At 49.4% G+C, this 19943-nt stretch overlaps 2 protein-coding genes across 5 annotated transcripts in view; both read right to left on the bottom strand.

Annotated features, from left to right (window-relative positions):
* Positions 1 to 206: 206 nt before the first annotated feature.
* REEP2 (receptor accessory protein 2) lies at positions 207 to 6714 on the bottom strand. Of its 2 annotated transcripts, none has more exons than XM_059698520.1 (8): positions 6440 to 6714; positions 4671 to 4743; positions 4213 to 4289; positions 2533 to 2653; positions 2202 to 2315; positions 1704 to 1845; positions 1482 to 1612; positions 207 to 1398 (listed from the first exon to the last, which is right to left on the bottom strand). In XM_059698520.1, exons 1-8 carry the CDS (start codon positions 6469 to 6471, stop codon positions 1330 to 1332), a joined length of 759 nt encoding a protein of 252 aa, XP_059554503.1. In that variant the 5' UTR covers positions 6472 to 6714; the 3' UTR covers positions 207 to 1329. The 2 variants fall into 2 exon arrangements, with proteins under 2 accessions (XP_059554503.1, XP_059554502.1); XM_059698519.1 differs by having other exon boundaries at positions 1704 to 1851; positions 6440 to 6705.
* Positions 6715 to 8561: 1847 nt separating this feature from the next.
* Positions 8562 to 19943, bottom strand: part of KDM3B (lysine demethylase 3B) — a 62081-nt gene continuing 50699 nt past the window's right edge. For 2 of the 3 annotated variants that reach the window (XM_059698501.1, XM_059698503.1), the window contains 9 exons: positions 18765 to 19031; positions 17574 to 17745; positions 17054 to 17144; positions 16791 to 16921; positions 15122 to 15241; positions 13044 to 13183; positions 12612 to 12788; positions 11773 to 11907; positions 8562 to 9979 (listed from right to left, as the gene is read on the bottom strand). In XM_059698501.1, the coding sequence (XP_059554484.1) occupies positions 9899 to 9979; positions 11773 to 11907; positions 12612 to 12788; positions 13044 to 13183; positions 15122 to 15241; positions 16791 to 16921; positions 17054 to 17144; positions 17574 to 17745; positions 18765 to 19031 (1314 nt within the window). In that variant the 3' untranslated portion in view covers positions 8562 to 9898. The remainder of the gene's footprint in view (positions 9980 to 11772; positions 11908 to 12611; positions 12789 to 13043; positions 13184 to 15121; positions 15242 to 16790; positions 16922 to 17053; positions 17145 to 17573; positions 17746 to 18764; positions 19032 to 19943) is intronic. The other variant, XM_059698502.1, reaches the window with a different exon arrangement.

Raw genomic sequence — 19943 nt, 5'->3', positions numbered from 1 at the left:
TGCTCACATTCTGGTCCTGAGTCCCACTCCCTCCCACGGCTGGGTCCTGAGTCCCACTCCCTCCCACGGCTGGGTCCTGAGTCCCACTCCCTCCCACGGCTGGGTCCTGAGTCCCACTCCCTCCCACGGCTGGGTCCTGAGTCCCACTTCAGGTCCTTCCCCCCGGGACTGGGTGGGGCGAGAACAAGCACAGAGGCTGAAATTAGTCAAGTGCCAGAGTTTGGTTTATTGGCGCATCCAGTGCCAGAGGTCCAATGAGCATCCACTCTCCACCAAACTGGGAGACCCTTGGCTCCTGAATTTCTTTTTCTTCTTCCCACATTCCTCCTGGCTCTGACTGAAATGGCGGCAGAAGCTGGGGCAGGGTGTGGAGCCCAGCTGGGCTCTGACAGGGTCTGCTCACATGGGGCCTAGTCTGCCGGGCACAGGAAGAGGACCCTGGGAGAAAGGAGGGTGGGCCTCTGGGTGTGGAGCACAGGAGCTGGCTCCCCAGGGGCCTCTACTGTGGGCCCTGAGGCGTAGAGGAGCCCAGTCCAGGGGCAGGAAAGGGAAGAGGCAGAAACGAACGGAGGGCAGAGAAGGAGGTGAGCGGCTCCTCGCAGCCCCATTACCTCATGGGCTGTAGTCCTCTGAGGCTCAGAGACTAGGAAGGAGGGCTGAGGGCGGGAGGAGGTCACTGCTGGAGGGAAAGTCCTTTACCCCAAATACCCACAGCCCTAGACCCGGAAACACACACACACGCTCATGCGCACACCCCTGGAACCCCACCTCTGTTCAGTGGGGACACGTGGCACACAGTTCATCCAATGCCCCGGCTCCAGCTCCGGCCTGGCCGTCGGTCGCTTAAACACACACGAAGGCCCTGTCCTCCCTTCAGGGCCGTGGCCTGGAGCCCCTGCCCAGCTTCCCCGAGGCTTCCCCACTCCCGCCCTCCCCAGGTGCCTGCAGGCCCGGCTCTGGTCCATGGGGGCTATGACTGCCCCCGACCCAGGGAGAGCAGCAGGTGCACAGTAGGACCGCAGAGAAGCTGATGGCCATGGCTTTCAGCAAGGCACTGGGTGGGCACACAGAGCTGGAGGGGGGTCAATGGCAGTTCAGGTTCTGAGGAGCCCCCACCTCCTTGGGTGGCTCAGCCCTCAGCTCCAGGCCCAGCCTCTACCTTCCAACCCCACCCTCCCCAGCGGGACCTCCCTCCTCTTTTCCAAGCCCTTCCAGACAAGTGGCCTCTGGGCAGGCACCAGAAACAGTCTGACGGGCCCTGGGCCTGAGACACACGGGCTACGGCGGCGCAGTGTGGGGCAGGGCTCCGAGGCCTGAGGGGTCGGAACCTCAAGCCGAGTCACCCCCGCCAGAGGTCTTCTTCTTGGGCCGGGTCTTCACCGTCTTGGAAGCCAGTGGCTGTGGGACGGAGGGAGGAGGACAGAGAACGCTCAGCCTGGAGACACAACCCCTCCCCGTCTCCCCCACTTGTGGGCTCTCACCTCGGTTTTGGGCACTTTTTTGATGGGTTTGAGCCTCTTAGGGGCCTTGTCTCCCCCGTCATCCTCAGAGGTTTCTGTCCGGGAATCTGCCTGGTTCGTGCTAGACCTTAAACTCAGGGCAGGGTCGTCTCCTGGTGGTGAGGAGAAAAGGAGAACGGGGGTCCCGGTGCCTCTCCCACCGGGTCACCTCCGTGCCCTCATGCCCGGCGGTCCAGCCTGTACCTAGGTCCTCAATGGTGTCCAGGAGGCTGCCGGGGCCGGGCCGGAGGTGGCCGTCAGGCCCGTGCAGGGGCAGGGCGTCCTCGTCCCGGATCAGGGTCAGGTCCTGCATGCTGAAGCTTCGGAGCTTCTCTGACAGCACCCCCTGGCCCTAGGGTCGCCACCACGCACCGGGAGAACCGGAGGAAGGGGCGGGGTGGAGAGAGTGGTCACCAAGGGGCGCTGGGAAGCCACTGGGCTCAGTGCCTTCCCCACGCTGTCCCCATCCAGTCCTAAGGTGGCAATGACAGGCTGGGGCCACCCTTTCCCTTTGGACAGATGAGGAAACTGACTCGGGGAGTGGAAGTCACTTGGCTGGACTGTGGGAGATCTAGGACTGGCACCCCGGCTGCACAAGCCCCAAACCTTCCCAGCCCTGAGGACAGGGTGGAGGCAGGACCTAACCAGGGGGACGAGATGAACAGGTGGGGCCCCAGGAGCTTGGGTCTGCCCCCATCTCACCTTGGCAGCAGCTGTGACCGCAGCATTGGCGGCCAGGTTCAGGCCCCTCTTGCCCACCCTCATCATGGTCTCATAGCTCTTGTCTCGGGCCTGAGTGATGTACTCGTCGATCTCCTTGAGGGGTCAGAGGGGAGCGAGGAAGAGGTGAGGGCTGGCCCCCTTGGCCCGGCCCTGCCCTGCTCTCGTTCACACCTGGGCAAGGCACCGCCTGCTGCAGAAGGCCAGGGCCCTGCCAGGTCACTTCAGGCCCTGGGAGGGCCAGGAATGTACGTGGCTGCAGGCACAGGGCTGCCTTGGCCTGGGGCGGGCGGGGAGCAGAGTGGGAGCAAACCTTCTCCTTGTTGGACAGTGTCGGGTGCACGAACTTGCGGTAGAGCACGCTGGAGCCCTTGGTATAAGGGGACAGCAGCCATATCACAAAGGCGATCTTGAGCTCAAAGTAGAAGGGGAACCTGTTGTGGGGACAGAGGCAAAGCCGGGGCAGGGAGTCAGGAGGTGCGCTGATGCCCTGTATGACTCTGGCGAGCCCCCCACCACTAAGTGCACTGGGGTCCCCACGTGGCTTAGGAGACTGGGAGGCTCAGCCATGACCCCGTGGGGAGGTGAGAAGCGAGCCCAGTAGGAGGTCCGCTTGGCAGTGGCTCCCTTGCCCTCTTCTCTCTTGGGAGACCCCAGCCCCTCTCACCCTGAAAGAAGACCCCCTACTCCTCTGTCCTGGGGTCAACACCCAGGGTGCTCCCTAACCTTCTAGGTCTACTGTGTCCTCACCCCTTTCTTCCCTGCCCTTTCCCCCCATGAAGACAGGGGCTTCCCCAGCTGTGCTCTGGGTGCTCTCTCTTGCTGCCAAGACATGCCCCTTGCTTTTAAGGACTATTCTCCTTCCCCACGGTTCCCTCTCTCAGATCACAAACTCCTTCAGGCATGTCTCCTACAGCCTCACAAAGCATCCATCAAAGCTCTCTCCTGTGCTTGTGTTAGTCAAGAGGCATCTATACTCACTGCCCTCAATTTTCAACCCACTTTCCTTCCTGTGCTAAAATTATTCTTCTCAAAGGCCATAGGCCCTTGTACAGCAGGTCTTGAAATAACTCCTCATTCAATGCCATTTTGTTATAACGTTGATGAGCTGCTCTAGGAACTTAATTCTTATTAATATATCAATTAGCCTGTGGTAAAATTGGTTTTGTTATATGTTGCTTCGCTTAAAGTTGCAGAACCTGCCCTAGCCAGTTTGGCTCAGTGGATAGAGCACCGGCCTGTGGACTGAAGGGTCCTGGGTTCGATTCCAGTGAAGGGCACATGCCCAGGTTGTGGGCTCCATCCCCAGAAGGGGGAGTGCAGGAGGCAGCCAATCAATGATTCTCTCTCATCATTGATGTTTCTATCTCTCTACCCTTCTCCCTTCCTCTCTGAAATCAATACAAATATTTTTTTTAAAATTGCGGAACCTGTCGATGATGTTAAGTGAGGGATAACTGTAATCTATAAACGCAACCATCTTTTGTCCTCTACCTCTCCCTAAAACTCCCTTGACTTCCAGTGTACTGTGTGTGCTATGTGCGTCTTCTCTTCCAAACGCATTTGCCCATCTCATAAACATTTTTGAGCTCCTGCTGTGAACATACAGATGATTAAGACATGCCCTCCCTGTCCTCACAGTGTCTATACATAGTCTAGTAGTGTCTGAAAAATGTCTTTGAAGTACAATCATCCAATGTGTGTAGGACTGAAACATTTACGAATGGGGAAACGGAGGCAGAGAGCTGTGGCCTGCCAAGCGCCACAGGAAACCTGGCAGAAACAGCTTTCCCGAGTTCTACTGTGGTGCTCTGGCCGCCACCAAAAAGAAATGTGAAGGGTATGTTTGTTCTTATTCTGCTGATCGAGGCAGGCCTGGATGGGGTGGGGGAGGGCATCCGGGACCCCACAGAACTGTGGCCTCATGGCTGGCTGGGTAGAGAAAGCCAGATGCCCTGGACCCAAGGTGCAGGCAGGGGCTGCTGGGCCTCACCAGGAGAGCACGATGTCCGTGAGCGTCTCGGCCGTGGTGAAGAAAGCAAAGACGATCCAGTACATCATCCATTTCACCTGAGGGGACAGAGGGCGGGGGGGGGGGGGCGCGTTGGCTGGGGCGGGGGGGGGGTGGCCGGGGGGGGGGGCGGTGGGAGGGCCGCGCTGGCTGGGGCCGCGTTGGCTGGGGCCGGGGGTGGGGGGGGTGGGGGGGGGTGGTGGTGGCTCTGCCTGCCAACGACACTGGGTGCTGTGTGGGGAAGGGAACACGCAGGACCCCAGCTTCGCCTGAGGGTCACACCTGGGCCGGGGGAGAGGAACACACAGGAATCGCCTTTGAACCAGGGTCTCATTAGTGCCAATAGCATTGGGACAGTCCCCCCCTTTATCCGATGACCCACTGTCCTCCCCTATGTCTGCCATGGGGGTTGGGAGGGAGCGGAAGGGTCATACACTCACATATTCCTTCACGTTTTTAGTCTTCACGGCTTTGTAGGAAGAATAGGCTGGGTACAGTGTGCCGAAGACGAGCCTAGGGAGGCAGGCATGGTTACTGGGCCCCTCGGCCAAGAGCAGCGGCCGGCCTCTCCCTCCCAGCTCTGCATCAGCTCCTGGGTAGGTAACCGGAGCTGCACTGATGAACTCAAGGCCCAGGTCACACACCAGCATGGAAGTCCCAGCCAGCTAAGGTGCTGTCCCTTCCCCGCTCTATCGTTCAGTTTCTCTCCAGCCCCTGAGATACAGAAAGACCCAGAGGCCAGAGGGTCCCATGTGGTCTCCTCAGCCACGATCCTTTGTTATGCACAAACCTGTGTGGGAGTGGGCGTCTAGTTACCGCCATAAGGGTGTTTTCCTTCTCCAAACACCATGTTCATTCACGCCCATCTGCCCTGTCTCAGAGCCATGCCGGGCATGGCCAGGTCGGCAAGGGTTCCTGATACTCTAACAGGGCACTCTACCTGGCAGTCAGTGGCACCACTGTGGCCCTGGGAGCAGAGGGCATAGGGCAGGAACCCCTGTGAGGGGCAAGGAGGATTATTGGCCCATGCAAACCCTCCAGGGACCAGTCTCAGGGGAGGACCCAGGCCCTGGCTGGAGTGGACCTGGTGGTGATCCCACTAGAGACCATACACAGGCCTCAGGGGAGGGGAGCAGAGGGCCCTGCCCCTCAGGGAGCTCATCCCGACAAGAGAGCAGCAGCCACTCCGACGGCCACATGAAACGAGGCCCCTGGATTCCCTCTGGTGGGATGGGAAAGAGGAAGGAAGGGGATTCGGGTCTAGAGGAAGCCAGGACACAAACATATGGCAGCGCTGAATGGGAAGAAGGCACAGGGAGGGGTTCTGGGGTGTCAGTCCCGTGGAAGCTGAGGGCCAGGGTCCTGAGATGGGGCAGGGCTGGCTGAGGCTCCTGTGGGGCCCCCGCAGGCCCAACCCTTCCACAATGCAGGGGCCCTGCCTGTTCCCACATGGACCCGCCTTACAGACCAGGGGACTTCCAACCTGGCCTGGAGGGCTGGGCTGGGGGTGGGGTCCCCAAGGACAAAACCTGGGGTTGTGGGAGCAGGTTCCTCCTGGAGCGGGATGTGGAATGAAGGCCAGCCACCTAACGCCCGCTCCTGGCTTTCTCAGTCCCAGGCTGAGCACATACATCCTCCCTGGGTCACCTCCCACACTTTGTCCCCAAGCGTCTCTGCTTCCCCACACCCAGATGGGACCCCTGGGGGGCCTTCAGAGAATGTGCCCTGCTCCCCCACCCCTGACAGTCAGTGGAAGAGGGAGGAGGGACCCAGCCCTTGGGGAGGCCAAGGCCGCTGCCATGGCCCTAAAGTAGGGAATGATGAGGCCCTGCCCTGCTCCCCCTCTTCCATTAGCTCCCCCCAGGGAGACGAGGGCCCAGACCGAGCAGCTCCTGCAGACATATCTGTCAGGTGGGGGAAGGGCCATGCCCGCCTCCCCCATAAATCAATCCATGCTGCCCAGCCCTAGATGAGGGCGGGCGAAGGAGCAGGGAAATTCAAGATAAAAGGGGTAGCAGCCAGGCCTGCCAGGCTCCTCAATATCCCGCCGCCCCCCGTCCTGGGTCCCACCCCGATGTCTCTGGGGACCGCAAATGGGGGCGAGGTGTCTTTAGGTGCCTGTGGGGCGGGGAGCCCCAGCGGTCCATCCCGGCTCCAATACCCGCAGCCCCCACCCAGGCCCGGCCCCTCCGCCCGCCGCGGCACTCACACCACCAGGCGAGAGATGATCCAGGACACCATGGCGGGCGCGGGGCGCGGGGCGCGGACCCCGCCGGGGCCGAGGATGCAGCTGCCGCGGTGGAACTGTGACAGCCGGAGCCGCAGAGCAGCAGCAGCAGCAGCAGCAGCAGCCGCGGCGGCCGCGGAGCAACCAGCCCCTGCGTTAAAGGGGAGGTCCCTGCCGCAGCGGCTGGCGGGCCGCGGGCGGTGGCGGTTCTTAAAGGGGAGGCCGCGCGCCCCCCGCACCTGCTGTCCCGGGCATGCGCCTTTGACCTCAGAGCCCGGCCTTCCCTCTGCTCTCGCCTTCTTGGGTGCCAAGCCCAGGTGGAGGTCCTCCGAGGCCTTAGGGGTGGGTCCCTCCTGAGAGCCCAGCCCGCCCCCTGCCCTGCCCACATCGTGCCTCGGGCTCAAACATCCCACGAGGAGCAACAGCCATGGCTTTGAGTGCTTGTTGTGTGCTGGGCCCTGTGCTAAGAGCTTCGCATGCATTATTTCAGGGAATCCTCACGCCCATCCTCTAAGGAAGAGGTTATAATTATCCTCATTTCAAAGATAAAGAAATGGGAAGCTTATGGAGGTTCAATAATTTGCCAAGTGTCACAAAACCACTAAGTCATGCGCTTGAGATACGAACCCAGGCTACTTCTCCCAACTGATGACTTGCAACCCCCTCCCCCTCCCCCAGCCCAAGCCCTGTAAAGACATCTACCCAAGAACTCCGGAAGTCTAAGGTATAGCTGCACCTGTCCACCCCCCAATCTGACCTGCTTTTTTAGCATTGTCGGTTCCTAAGCTTTGCAGGGGAGCCCTGTGCTCTCAAGGTGAATACTCCCGGGGAGGCGAGTCAGACCTTCTTGGAAGGCCTGGGGTCCTAGGTAGGAGGTGGATCCAGAAACTCCATCCAGTTTCACTTCCATCAGCAAGCACTGGCAGCTGTGTATGCCCTAATTCTGGACTTTTATATCCAGAAGGTAGGCTAGCCCTAGCCCGCCTTCTGACTTTCACCAAAGCAACAAAGCACCAACCTGCACACTCCCCTTCTCCCCGCTGCTTTCCTTTCCCCGCCCATTTCAGAGCTTCTGCATTCATCTGCCCTTGATGTGGAGGTGAAATCGGGGTGATCAGAGCATCAACCCGTGCCTGTCCAGGCTTCAAAGGATATGCTCAGAGCTCTGTATTTGTTATGGTCCTATTCAAACTCGTTATCTTTGAACCACACAGCCATCTATTTCCACCCTGATAATTGTATTTCCAGGCTTAAACACGTTGGAAGTCGTTTTCCAACAGGCTTGGGAAGTGGCCTCTAATGACCCCTCTTGCTATTCTTTACAACTTCCTCTTAAAAAGGCCTTTTCTAATTAGAGACTAGTCTGTCCTAACTCTTCAAGCCATTTTCATTGCTGCTTGATAAAAACAAATCCCTTTTGGGTCTTCTCCCGCCAACTCCGAGATGGATCTAGAGCCACGTTTCCCATGTGGGCAGCCCGGCTTCCTGCTTTGAAGACCACCCCCCCCTTCCCACCGATTGCCTAGAACCTTATCAGGTGGTCCCCATGAGCCTTCACCCCCCCCCCCCCCCACAAACTTCCCCAGGAAGGTAGGACCCCACCTTCCCCACTCCATTCCTCTAAATATAAATTACCCCTCCTCCCATCCTCTAACTGATGTGGCTCCCTTCCCTTCACCCTACGCTTTCAAACCACAATGACCTGGCACTTCCCTCTCCCAATCAGGAACAAATTCAGAAGCAAAGGATAATAATTGGATGTAGTAATGTAATGAAGATCTGAAAACAAATCATCCTCCACTTCCAACCCCACCCTCCACCTGGCCTTGCTTTTTATTTATTTATTTTTTGGTATTTTTTATTGATTTCAGAGAGCAAGGGAGAGGGAGAGATAGAAACATCAATGATGAAAGAATCACAGATCAGCTGCCACCTGCACTCCCCCTACTGGGGACTGAGCCCACAAACCCAAGCATGTGTCCTGACTGGGAATCAAACCGTGACCTCCTGGTTCACAGGTTGATGCTCAAGCACTGAGCTACAACAGCCAGGCTGGTCTTGGTTTTAGAATGGCTGGCACAAGAAGAATTTAGTCCACTCCAAATAGATTTGTTAGATTTTTAATAAGAACATGGAAATCCCAATCAGCCCTTCAACAAAATTAAAATACAGAAAGTGAAATTAAAGGTATTCTACAGTAAATGACTTTTATTTAAAAAAACCAAAACAAAAAAAAAAACCTGTGAACATATAAACAAGCCTTCAGGGCACTACAGTACAGCCAGAAGGAAGATACATTTTCCAATGTACCCATGGGCCAATGAATTCCATTATTGTCAAATAAATTCTTAATAAAACGCCACTGCGTTTTGCTGAAAATATTTCTGGACAAAAAACCCAAAAAACAAAAAGCCTCATGTAGGAAAATCACTTTCCCTCGAATTTGGAACTGTTATGAGGAGTCCGTCCCAAGGGAACGCTGGTAACAGATGGAAATGGTTCCTGGAGTCACCAGTGTCTGTGTGTGTGGAACATACCACAGCTCAGACAGGACAATGTTCTCAGATGGCTGTTCCCTCAAGATAGGACTGAGATGGGAGGGGGAGAAACAAAAAGAATCCTAAAACGCCAATTCTTTTAAATTCTGCTTTGGCTGATTTTGTGCTATAATGGGCAGTTGATTTCTAAAAATCATATTTCTTCAAAGTGTTTTATCGAAAGGAAGACTAAATGTAATGTGCCTTTCCTCATAATCCAGGAAAAACTGTGGTATTTCAAAAATTCTAAAAATATCTACTTTCATGAAATAGTAACTATTTCACTACAAACCTATTTTTCACTAAATACACACGTTTCCTAATCCTGGAGCCTCCTGGGAAAAGCAGTGGGTCCTCCCTGGGTCCTGCAAGACTCCAGTGTTCACAGGAGAGATTGTGGGGAACGGCTTCACCCTGTGTCCTGGGATGGGCTGTGTCAGAGGTCGCGTGCAGAGACACTGTCAGGCTTCCACCAGGCATGTTTAAGCAATGAGCCCCTACGTGTAACAGTTATGTGATTCCCCATACCTCCAAACATTCCCAATTAACTAGGCACGAGAGAGAAAAAAAGAAAGGTGTGCCCACATTCCTGGTTTCCACAAATCCCAGATCATAAGACTTCAGGAAAGCCCAGCGATGTTCAGGCAATTCAGAGCCCCAGAAGACCACAGGATGGGCACGTGGCACCCTCAGCTTGGAGTCTGAAACTGTGTGTGAACAGTGCGACTTTCCTGTGTCAACAACCTTCAGTGTTGAGGCAGCGTAGAAAAGAGTGGCTGGAGAGTTTGTAATACTGACCACACTGGCTCCAAGTGAAGCACCTCTGCTCCAGCAGAGAACCCTGCCGTTCCCTGTTTGTGTGAGTGAAAGACCTGCTTCACAGGGGAGTTTGGAATTTCTCCGCCTAAGACCTTGCCAGTTTGGATTCATGAGCCTTGAGGGTGCCAACAGCATCTTTCACTGCATGATAGATGATGTTCTTCACCTGGAGAGAGAAACAGCAGTCAGCATGGCAGCCCCGTTGTCTTCTGCAAGTGAGAACGTGTGCTCTCGGTTGCCAATAAGCCCCCTGGTTAGCGAGGAAGCCCCTCAACCGGGACTGGGTGCTTCCCATCCCCATCCCAGACCACATGGGACATAAGGTCTATATTCAAAAAGGAATGCTGAAATCATTTGAAAGGCTATGTGCTTGCTATGTGCTGGGCACCTGCTAAGTTCTTTATGTGGACTTTCATTTACTTCTTACCATACTCCCATGAGGTACATTTTATTATTATCTCCCATTTACAGATGAGAAGCTGAAGAAATCAAGGTTCTATAGCTCAGAACCTCACCTAAGGTCCTGCAGTGAATAAGAATGCGCTCAAACAATGTGGGCAGGTAGGATTATTGGCTGTTTTTCCCTTTTGTGCTTATATGTATTTTCTAATTTGTTTAAAATGAGGTAAGAAGATAGAGTAAGAGTTACTGAAATAAAGTGAATAACCTCAAGATAGTTTTAAACCAAGATGGTGATTATTCTGAGGAAGGCAAGTGGGGAGATGGAATGGAGACTTCAACCATGTTTATGTTGTATATATGTATGCATATATATGTTTTATTTCGTAAGCTGTGTGATGGGCACACGAGCCCCCTTGTGCTACTCTCTACTAAATTTTTTGTATTAATTCAACAAATATTTATTGAGTACCTACTATACAACTAATATTGTGCTAGGGAAAAGCAGTGAATAAAATGGTAAAAATCCCTGCCTTCATAGAGTTTAAATAGCTTACATTCTAGTAGGGATAGAAACCAACAGATAAAATACAATATTAGGTGGTAAAAAAAATACCACAGAAAATATAAAGCAGAGGATGGGAAGTGCTGGAGGTAACCTGGTAGAAGTTGAAACCTAATGGAGGTGGGGTCTGAAATATGTATGCCTGAATATTTGCACTATGTCTATAATGTCAATGTTATCTATTTATCAATATGATTATACTTTGTATAAGAACTTGAGGGTTGAAATGGTTTATAATTTTGAAAAAGGAACAAGGTGACTGAAAATACCAACAACCAAGAAAAATCTCCAACTTCACTGGTCACTGACCAAAGAAGCACCTGAGCCACAGGCTGATGGAGGAAAACGAGCCCTAAGCAAGAGGCTGGAGTGTGCACTCAGACTGCTGAAGCTCTGCTCAGGCAATCTTGCTTCTTTCTTCGTATGTGCTACTAAAGCACCCAAATGTATTCACAATAAAATTCTGCCCTTAAAGTTCTAATCCACTTTAGGTGCAGAGGAAAACCGAATCTGATTGTCTGGCTTAGGTCTACAAGGGGAGAACAGTCCCCACTCCCTTTAGGGCCATGGACTGCAGTCATTAGCAGAGCTCTAAGGAACTGAGTCTGCACAGAAATTTGCTCTGAGAAGCCACTCCAGAGAAATATCCCTTCTCAGAAACATTCTCAGAACAAACTCCCACAGTGCTTTTCTCACCAGATTGGGGAAGTCAGTCTAGTCGCAGTTAACACGGAAACATTCTATATCCCAGGGGCGGAGAAACAGAAGACTATTACACTGTAAATGATTAGGTTAAAACATGAGTATTCTCTAAAACCAAATCTGAAGAGGAGTGATTAAATACTTCCTTGGGGGAGGACTCCATACCCCCAGACATAGTTCCCTTTATCATCTCTCCACAGTTTTACCTCCCAGAGAATATCCTCAGAAAACAGAATGTGCCTCCTGTGTATGTAATCCAGTAAGAGATGAGAAGTGAAGGAGGAGCTATTTACCTGCAGTTTATCCTCATGATTTGTATGAGTGTTAGAGAGATGCCTGAATTCCTGCGTTAGGCGGAAACAGTGCTTTACGTGTTCTGGAGATACAAAATCTTCTGCTACTTTTATGCAACTGTATAGATTGTGCACCTGGGAGGGGAAAAGTACAGAAGGAAAATATCAGGCATTAGAAATTTAGTAACACATGCAAAATTATATAGTTAAAAAAAAAACTTTAGAAATACTTATAATTTCACTTTTATAAAGAATACTTGTGGAAAAACTGCAATATAAATTTATAAATAAAACATTAGTATATGCATAAAAAAGTATCTAAAAAATATATGCCAAACTATTAACAGTAGGCTACCCGGAGGAAGGCAGGATCAAAAAGGGGTATGGGAGCCCGACTAGCATGGCTCAGTGGTTGAGTGTCTACCTATGAACCAGGAGGTCACGGTTCAATTCCGAGTCAGGGCACAGGCCCAGTGGGGACATGCAGGAGGCAGCCAATCAATGATTCTTTCTCATCATTGCCGTTTCTATCTCTTTCTCCCCCTCTGAAATCAATAAAGCTGAGACTTTCATTTTTCCTTCAAGAGTCTCCATTGTTTAAAAAATTCTAAATGCGCCTTTAAAATTACATAGAAGAAAATTAAAAACCAAACGTAAGTTGTAATTCAAGAGCAATCTATCTTGTCCTAACCGGTTTGGCTCAGTGGATAGAGCATCGGCCTGCAGACTGAAAGAGCAATCTATCTAATCCAGCCATTTATATTTATTGTCAGATTAGTAAGAAAGAAATAAGGAAGCTCATGGGACTGTGAGGCCCAGCTCCCGAAAATGGAACCCACCTGGTGTGGGGCTCCAGCAGGTATGAAGACGGCATCTCCCAGGAACTGAACAATGGCCCAGCCTTGCACGCCATACTCTTCATAGAGTCGCTTACGGAGGGTCTGGTCCAGGTACCAACTTTGGTCATGAATTGGGTCATGATCAGGGGGATTCTCTTGGCCTTGCTCTTCTCCAACCTGAAGCCATGACCAAAACACAAAGACGGAAAAATCAATAAATTATGAACAGCGTAAATCCAACTTGTTGCAGCAGTGTCTCTCGTGGGCCAAAGCTTTATTCTAAACAACATCCTCTTGGTGTAGATTCAGGCCTTTGGGGAATTTTGACAAGAGGTACAGGTCTGTAATTCTAGGGGCCCCACGTGAAAAACCCTAGGCAGGCTGTCTCTGCATCCCCAGATCTTTAATCTGTGAACTGGGTGCCCATCTCACCTTTCGGAGCAGCTCTCGGATCTTTTCTGCATCCTTGGCTGCATAGATGTGCCACAAAGCACCAGGCTTCTCCTTTCCATCGTGAATCCTCTGCTTTGTCACCTCATCAGCATCTCCCTCGTCAATTGTCTTGAGTACTTCTGAAAAGAGCAAAATGACACTTTTCAATGTAACCAGCCATTTTAGTACCTCTGAGTGAAGCAAAATGTCTAATTCAAACAATTTAGTCTCCACTATTCTTATGTCTCTGGAATAATACAAGCTAGAATCAAAGAATCAAAAGTCATATAGGTCTAAGCTTCCTAAACACAGGAGGAGCAATCTTAATCTTTCTTACTTCACAGAGACTCAGCATTTTTTGGAGGCATAGCTTTCCTTTAAAACATTTCTTTTAAAAAAAATATTTTTATTGATTTTAGAGAGGAAAGGAGGGGAGAGAGAGAGAGAGAGAGAAACATCAATGATGAGGGGGAATCATCGATTGGCTGACTCCTGCATGCTTCCTACTGGGGATTGAGCCCACAATTTGAGCATGTGCCTTTGACTGTAATCGAACCTGGGACCCTTTAGTCCACAGGCCGATGCTCTATCCACTGAGCAAACCGGCTAGGGCCCTTTAAAACATACCTCTTGTTCAAACTGTGAAATCATATCTCATGTTCAAACTGCAGCTTAGCTCCTGCTGCAAGTAGATGCATACATATATACAACATAAACATGGTTGAAGTCTCTGTACTTTCTCAAGACCTCTTCTAAATGCTATGGATTCTATAGGTTTAACGTCATGAAGCATAAAGCTTCTCTGGCAAGTTAGGAGGGCTGGCTTCTAATGCTTATATGTTACAACCTCTCAAAGGACAACACAGTGGAAGGATCTGTAGATGTGCAGCATCAAAAGCAAATCTATGGCAGGACATACACCAAAGTAATGATACTGATTATCCCTGAACCTTGAGATTTTGTTACTTATTTTCTTCTTTAAAATTGCCTATGTTTCCTAAAACTTCCATAATTAACACATATTAATCTTATACTGAGATAGCAGGGAGTGTAACTGCAGCAAAATACACTTTTATGCTTCATTCTGTGCAAGTGACCTGTCTTCATCATCTGTCATTCACAGCTGATCTGGCGGATGACCAAGTAGGCTGGTTTACCGTTCCTTCCTCATTCCTCTTTGTGGTGCTACACATTCTCCCAGAAGGAGAATGACTGGTCAGATACACAAGAAGCCTCTTCTCTGCTAAAACCTCCCTTTGTCTAAAAACATCCCCTGGGCACCATATTAGGCTTGGCAGAAATTTAAGAAAAAGCCCCTGCCTGGCTGGCATGGCTCAGTGGTTGAGTGTTGACCTATGAACCAGGAGGTGATGGTTTGATTCCCGGGCAGGGCACATGCTTGGGCTGCAGGCTCGATCCCCAGTGTGGGGTGTGCAGGAGGCTGTGCCACGCCAGCACGACCAAGGGTGATCCCGAGTGGGGGGGGGGGGGGGGGGGAGTGAAAGGATTAAGGAAAGACAGACAAGAGAATAATAGCTGGGTACCGGTGGGACGCTGCCTCCCTGATGAGGAGACAATGACAGCACCCACAAGCCGTGTCTTTATTTTATAGCAGATGCCACGAGGCAAAGTAGGGGCGTGACCACGTTGTTTACAGCATTCTCGTGTTTCAACCTCACTCAACTACATGCACCTGAACTCTATCACAAGGCATGTGGGGCCACGTGTTCGGACCATAGGTTCAAGCTCCCAACCACAGCCATTGGCTATGATTGTGCTGGGAGGGCCCTGCCCTCCAGCTGGGACTTGCACGTGGCAATGAGAGGACCCTGTCCTTTCATTAGTACGAGGCTTGAACCTGGCCAAAACACCGTAACCACGCCCCACAGGAGCCAACCGATCAATGATTCGCTCTCATCATTGATGTTTCTGTCTCTCTCTCTCTTCCTCTCTGAAATCAATAAAATTAAAAAATAAATAAAAGAAAAAGCCACTGGCCCTGACTGAGGGGAAGAAACCCAATTCTATTCCCAAGGCCAGGCCTCACATCCTGAAGCAGTGGATTCTAGAAATCGTACCTTCATCATGAGCACCCTCCCCGATGGGGATCCCAACATACACCATCACGTTAACTGCATCAGACACATCCAAGTGAAGATTTGTTGTGCCAACTCTTCTATCTTCCGCTGTTATCAAGCCTGAAGGCAAAAGATGTGCAAGGTAAAAGAGAGCATTTTGAAGAATCCATATAGACCCTGCAAGTGAAAGCTCAAAGATACTTTTAATTGAGTAACATTGGAAGAATGAAGAATATCTTGTTTATGACTTTCATCTCTTTTCTAGCATTTTAAGACTGATTTCTAGCTTGGCTGATACTACTGTTTCACTAGCTTTGGCCACTGAACCAATTTCACCCCTCAAAAAATGACCTTTTCATTTTTTAGAAGAGGGAGAGAGGGAGAGAGAGAGAGAAACATTGATAGGTTGCCTCCCATATGTGCCCCGACTGAGGACTAAACCTGCGACCCTTTGGTGCATGGGAGGATGCTCCAACGAACTTCAGCCACACTGGCCAGGACAAAAATTATCACTTCTTTCTTTTTTAAAGATTTTAAAATTGATTTTTAGAGATAGGAAAGGAAAGGGAGGGAGGGAGAAAGAGAAACATTGATGTGGGAGCAAAGGATTGATTGGCTGCCTCCTGCATGCTCCCACTGGGGAATCCAGCCCACAACTTGGGCATGTGCCCTGACCAGGAGTTGAACTGGCAACCTTTCTGTGCACAGGATGATGCCCCACCAACTGAGTCACTCCAGCCAGGGCAAAAATGATTTCTTCTTCAGAAGCAAAACAGATATAGGCATTAGGACATATACCAAATATAGCTTGGCCCTAGCTGGTTTGGCTCAGTGGACAGAGTGTCAGCCTGCGGACCAAAGGGTCCTAGGTTCAAATATGATCAAGGGCACATACATCGGTTGCAGGCTCCTCCCTGGCCCAGAGCCCTGGTCGGGGCTCGTGCAGGAGGCAACCAATCGATGTGTTTCTCTCATATCAATATTTCTCTCTGTCTTTCCCTTTCTCTAAAAATCAATGTAAAAATATCCTCAGGTGAAGATTAAAAAAATAAATAAATAAAATAAACACATATAGCTTGGTTTTCACAGTGATTTAGGGCATTATTGAAACTTCACAAAGAGCTGGTTGGGTAGAATGGTACTCAGACTTCTTCACTGTTATTTTATCAAGTCTCTTAAAAACCAAGAATCATGTCTCCTTGGATAGAATTTTTTTTTAAATATTTTTTTTTATTGATTTCAGAGAGGAAGGGAGAGGGAGAAAGAGATAGAAACATCAATGATGAGAGAGAATCACTGACCGGATGCCTCCTGCACGCCCCCAACTGGGGATCGAGCCCACAACCTCGGCATATGCCCTGACTGGGAATCGAACCAGTGACCTCTTGGTTCCTAGGTCGACGCTCTACCGCTGAGCCACACCCGGCTGGGCTGGATAGAATTTTTTTGAGAGGATACTTTCTAACCACCACAGCCATACAGGCTTCTGACTGGACCCATATGGATATTATGCAAACTAGTAAGACGAAAGCAAACATATTCAAAACCATCCTGGATACTATTAACTTCTCTAGCACCTGACACTGCCCGCTATCATCTCTATACTCCCTTTATAGGTGAAATGGGAATAATAATGTCCAAAAAGAGCAATATGGCCTCACTCTCATACCATAGGCATTGTACATCTTGGGGCCCAGATCAGGCCTTACAAAGTAGCTGGGTAGCCTAGAGGCCAGATTGAGTCTGCCATCTCGTTTGGTATATTCTGGTAGAGGAAGGTTCTCCATCAGATCTTCAAACCTACAAAAAAAAGCAGGGAAGATGACTTAATTTGTTAACCGGGGAAAAAGGCAAAGCTCATTTTTCTGTAATGACTTTGTGATGGCTTCAGCAAGGAAAAGTCTCTCAAGATGACCCACTTAATTCACTAACCTTGTTGGCATCATGTCCCGAAAATCTTCCCCAGGAGGCCAGTCCTTGAGTTTGAGCACCATTGGCTGTCCATCTTCTGACCTTAATCGTTCTGGAAGACAGACACACTCTCACAAACATCTGCTGGGTTGGCTGTTGCCTGATTTTCCAGGGACTACAAAATTTAGGAGACTAAGAGAAGACTAAGCTCTTATTTTCAGACTTGTCAACTTCCATAATGGACTAGATGGGCTGTTTTCTCACCCACTGCTTTAGTACACCCTATAATTTTCCACCTCAGAGGAATCCTATCTCCCTTACTTAGGGTGAAAATGTGCTCCCCTCACTCTGTGGATCACATGCTTAAGCTCAGATGAGCTCTGGGAGTCATGCGATCGCCAAGCTAGCTACCTGGTTAGTACCAGGCAAAAATGTTCCTCCTGCCAAGAGGCTGTACGTTGCTATTCCGTGGGCATAACTGAACACAGAGATGCTTACTTCCCAGTTTGCCGTTACTGAACTAGATATAAGAGCTACTTACTACATATGATCTCGAAGCCATCCCAGAAATCCCGAACTTTCACATCGGAAATTATAGCACAGTTCCTGCAGTTCACCAAGTCCACATCCTGGTCTCCAAATTCTTGGCTAAAGGCTTCTGGCTTCCAGAGTTCAGACTTGAGCTTTTTATGTACCCCTGAAACCAGCACTGGCTGTGGAAAGAAAAATATCCCACTTAGCAAATACTTTGAGCTCAGGGCTAAGGAATGAAATAGAAGGGTTTCCTGGGGGCCAACTTTTCTTGTCCTTGATGATTTATTGTTCCTTCTCAGTTTCAGAATCTATTTCAACTTGTCACCTACAGCAAATGAAAACTACTCCTACTCCATTATACTTCACTCTCACCCCTGGGAATGTGCATGGAAATCACTTCTGTTGCCCTGGTATCTATCACTATTTTGAGGTGAGAGGACAAAAGCTGACAAATGCAGCTTTTAGAATACTTCCTCACAGTGAGAATGAAAAAAAAAAAATCCAGACAATTCCATAACCTTTCCCTCCCTCAAGCAGCTTCTAAAGTATAAAAATTAGGCAGTGTTACAAAAACAAAACAAAACAAAAAACAAAACAAAAAAAAAAGCCTTTTATAATAAAAGGATAATATGCAAAGTGTGCCCTTGGAAGTCTGACCCACTGGGAGTTCGACAGCTCGCTATGACATGCGCTGACCACCAGGGGATGGCACAGAACAAAGGAAGGCCCTGATCGGCCCTGATTGCCGGCCAGGCCTAGGGACCCTACCTGTGCACAAATTTTGTGCACCTGGCCTCTAGTAAGTAAGTAAGTAAGTAAATAAATAAGGCAGTGTTATCACACTATCACAAAAACTTGTATGGCCTTAAAATATTTACCTAGATAAAGTACCACTGACTTCCACCCACCTTGGTCTCACCCCACACATCACACTTAAGGATTTTCCCCTAAAGGTGTCATCAATGCTAGCTCACCACCTAACAGGAATTTCAACTGCCCTATTAAGAACAGAGCTCTATAGCTTAGAAATAAAAGAATCCATAATGTATTCTCAGGAATCTTTGATTTTTAAAAATCCAAGAAAACTCGAAGTAGCAAGACTGTCTATAATGAACTTACTTATAGCTCAGAGAGACCTGCAACTTTCCTGGTGGCTGTGGCAGACAGGCAGCACAGGGGACTGGTTGTTCTTGCTTACCTGGCCTTGCTTCCAACACTCTCGGAAGATCTTCCAATTGTTTTTGTTGCTGGGGTCATGGAGACAGAGAAGTCTCCCATCACAGAGCCAGGAGTGAGAGGTATGGGGGTCCAGCACATTTAACCCCATCACCATCTCCTTCACCTCCTTTTGGGTATCAGTCAAGTTGCAGGCCCGCTTTGCAGCATCTGAGGTTTTCTTATTTTCTACCACTGAGGCAATGATGTGGTCAAGGAAGTTGGGTAGACTGGCCTTGTTCTTCACTCCCTGCCAGACACAAATCCATCAGGTAAGTTTGACTGAGGCAGCATGAAAAGAGCATTCACAAATTTATCTAACAGTTGTATTCATAAGAAGGAGTTCTACCTACTTGATTAGATTTCATAAAGTTAAAATGTCTTTTATAATTGGAGGAGGAAACCTATAAAGTCAGTATCTTAAATTTCCCTTTCCTTCATATTTGCTTCATGTAATGAAAGAAAAGTACAGAAAGATCCCCTGTGCCTCAAGAGATCTGATACCTAAGAAATATCTTTGCATTCAGCCCTTACTTTGTATTAAGCATATGCATGTAGACCAGGGGGAATCACAAAATATTGTAAATGAGTGAAAAAGATAATTTACTTTGAGGGCTATCAATTTTGTGCCTACAATACCCAAGGGATACACAAAATAATTGGGCTTTAATAAACTTAATAATCCTATGCCTGCTATATCTGAAGTGTTACTAATCATTACTACATGTAATCATAAAACATCCTGAGAAAATTTAAAAATAAAAACTGGAAGGGGGAGGGGGACCTAAGAGCAAGTATAAAAAAAAAAAAAGCGCCAAAGTAATTTCTTTAAAGTCATTTATCCAAAAGAGGCAAATAACCCACACTGTACAAGGTTCAACCACCCACAGTTCATCAAATTTCAGCTATTAATCATAAAATAGAATAAGAAACATGTTTATGTACTAAGTTTGAAATTATCTTCAAGATATATAAACTGGAAACAAAAAAATACTGTGTAGAACATTTGTGTAAAAAGCGGGGAAAAAGCTATGTACACATGATAATGTCCCTGAAAGGACACTCATGAAACAACAGTGACCTCTAGGCAGGGAAACATGTGGCTGGGAGACACCAGGGAAGGAGATTTTTCACTGTATCTTTAAAATTGTGTACCTTGTGA

The sequence above is a fragment of the Myotis daubentonii genome, chromosome 5 (assembly GCF_963259705.1).
Source record: "Myotis daubentonii chromosome 5, mMyoDau2.1, whole genome shotgun sequence".
NCBI classification, from domain to species: Eukaryota; Metazoa; Chordata; class Mammalia; order Chiroptera; family Vespertilionidae; genus Myotis; species Myotis daubentonii.
The sequence above is the reverse complement of the archived record's forward strand: the minus strand, read 5'-3'. Positions and strand labels throughout refer to the sequence as shown.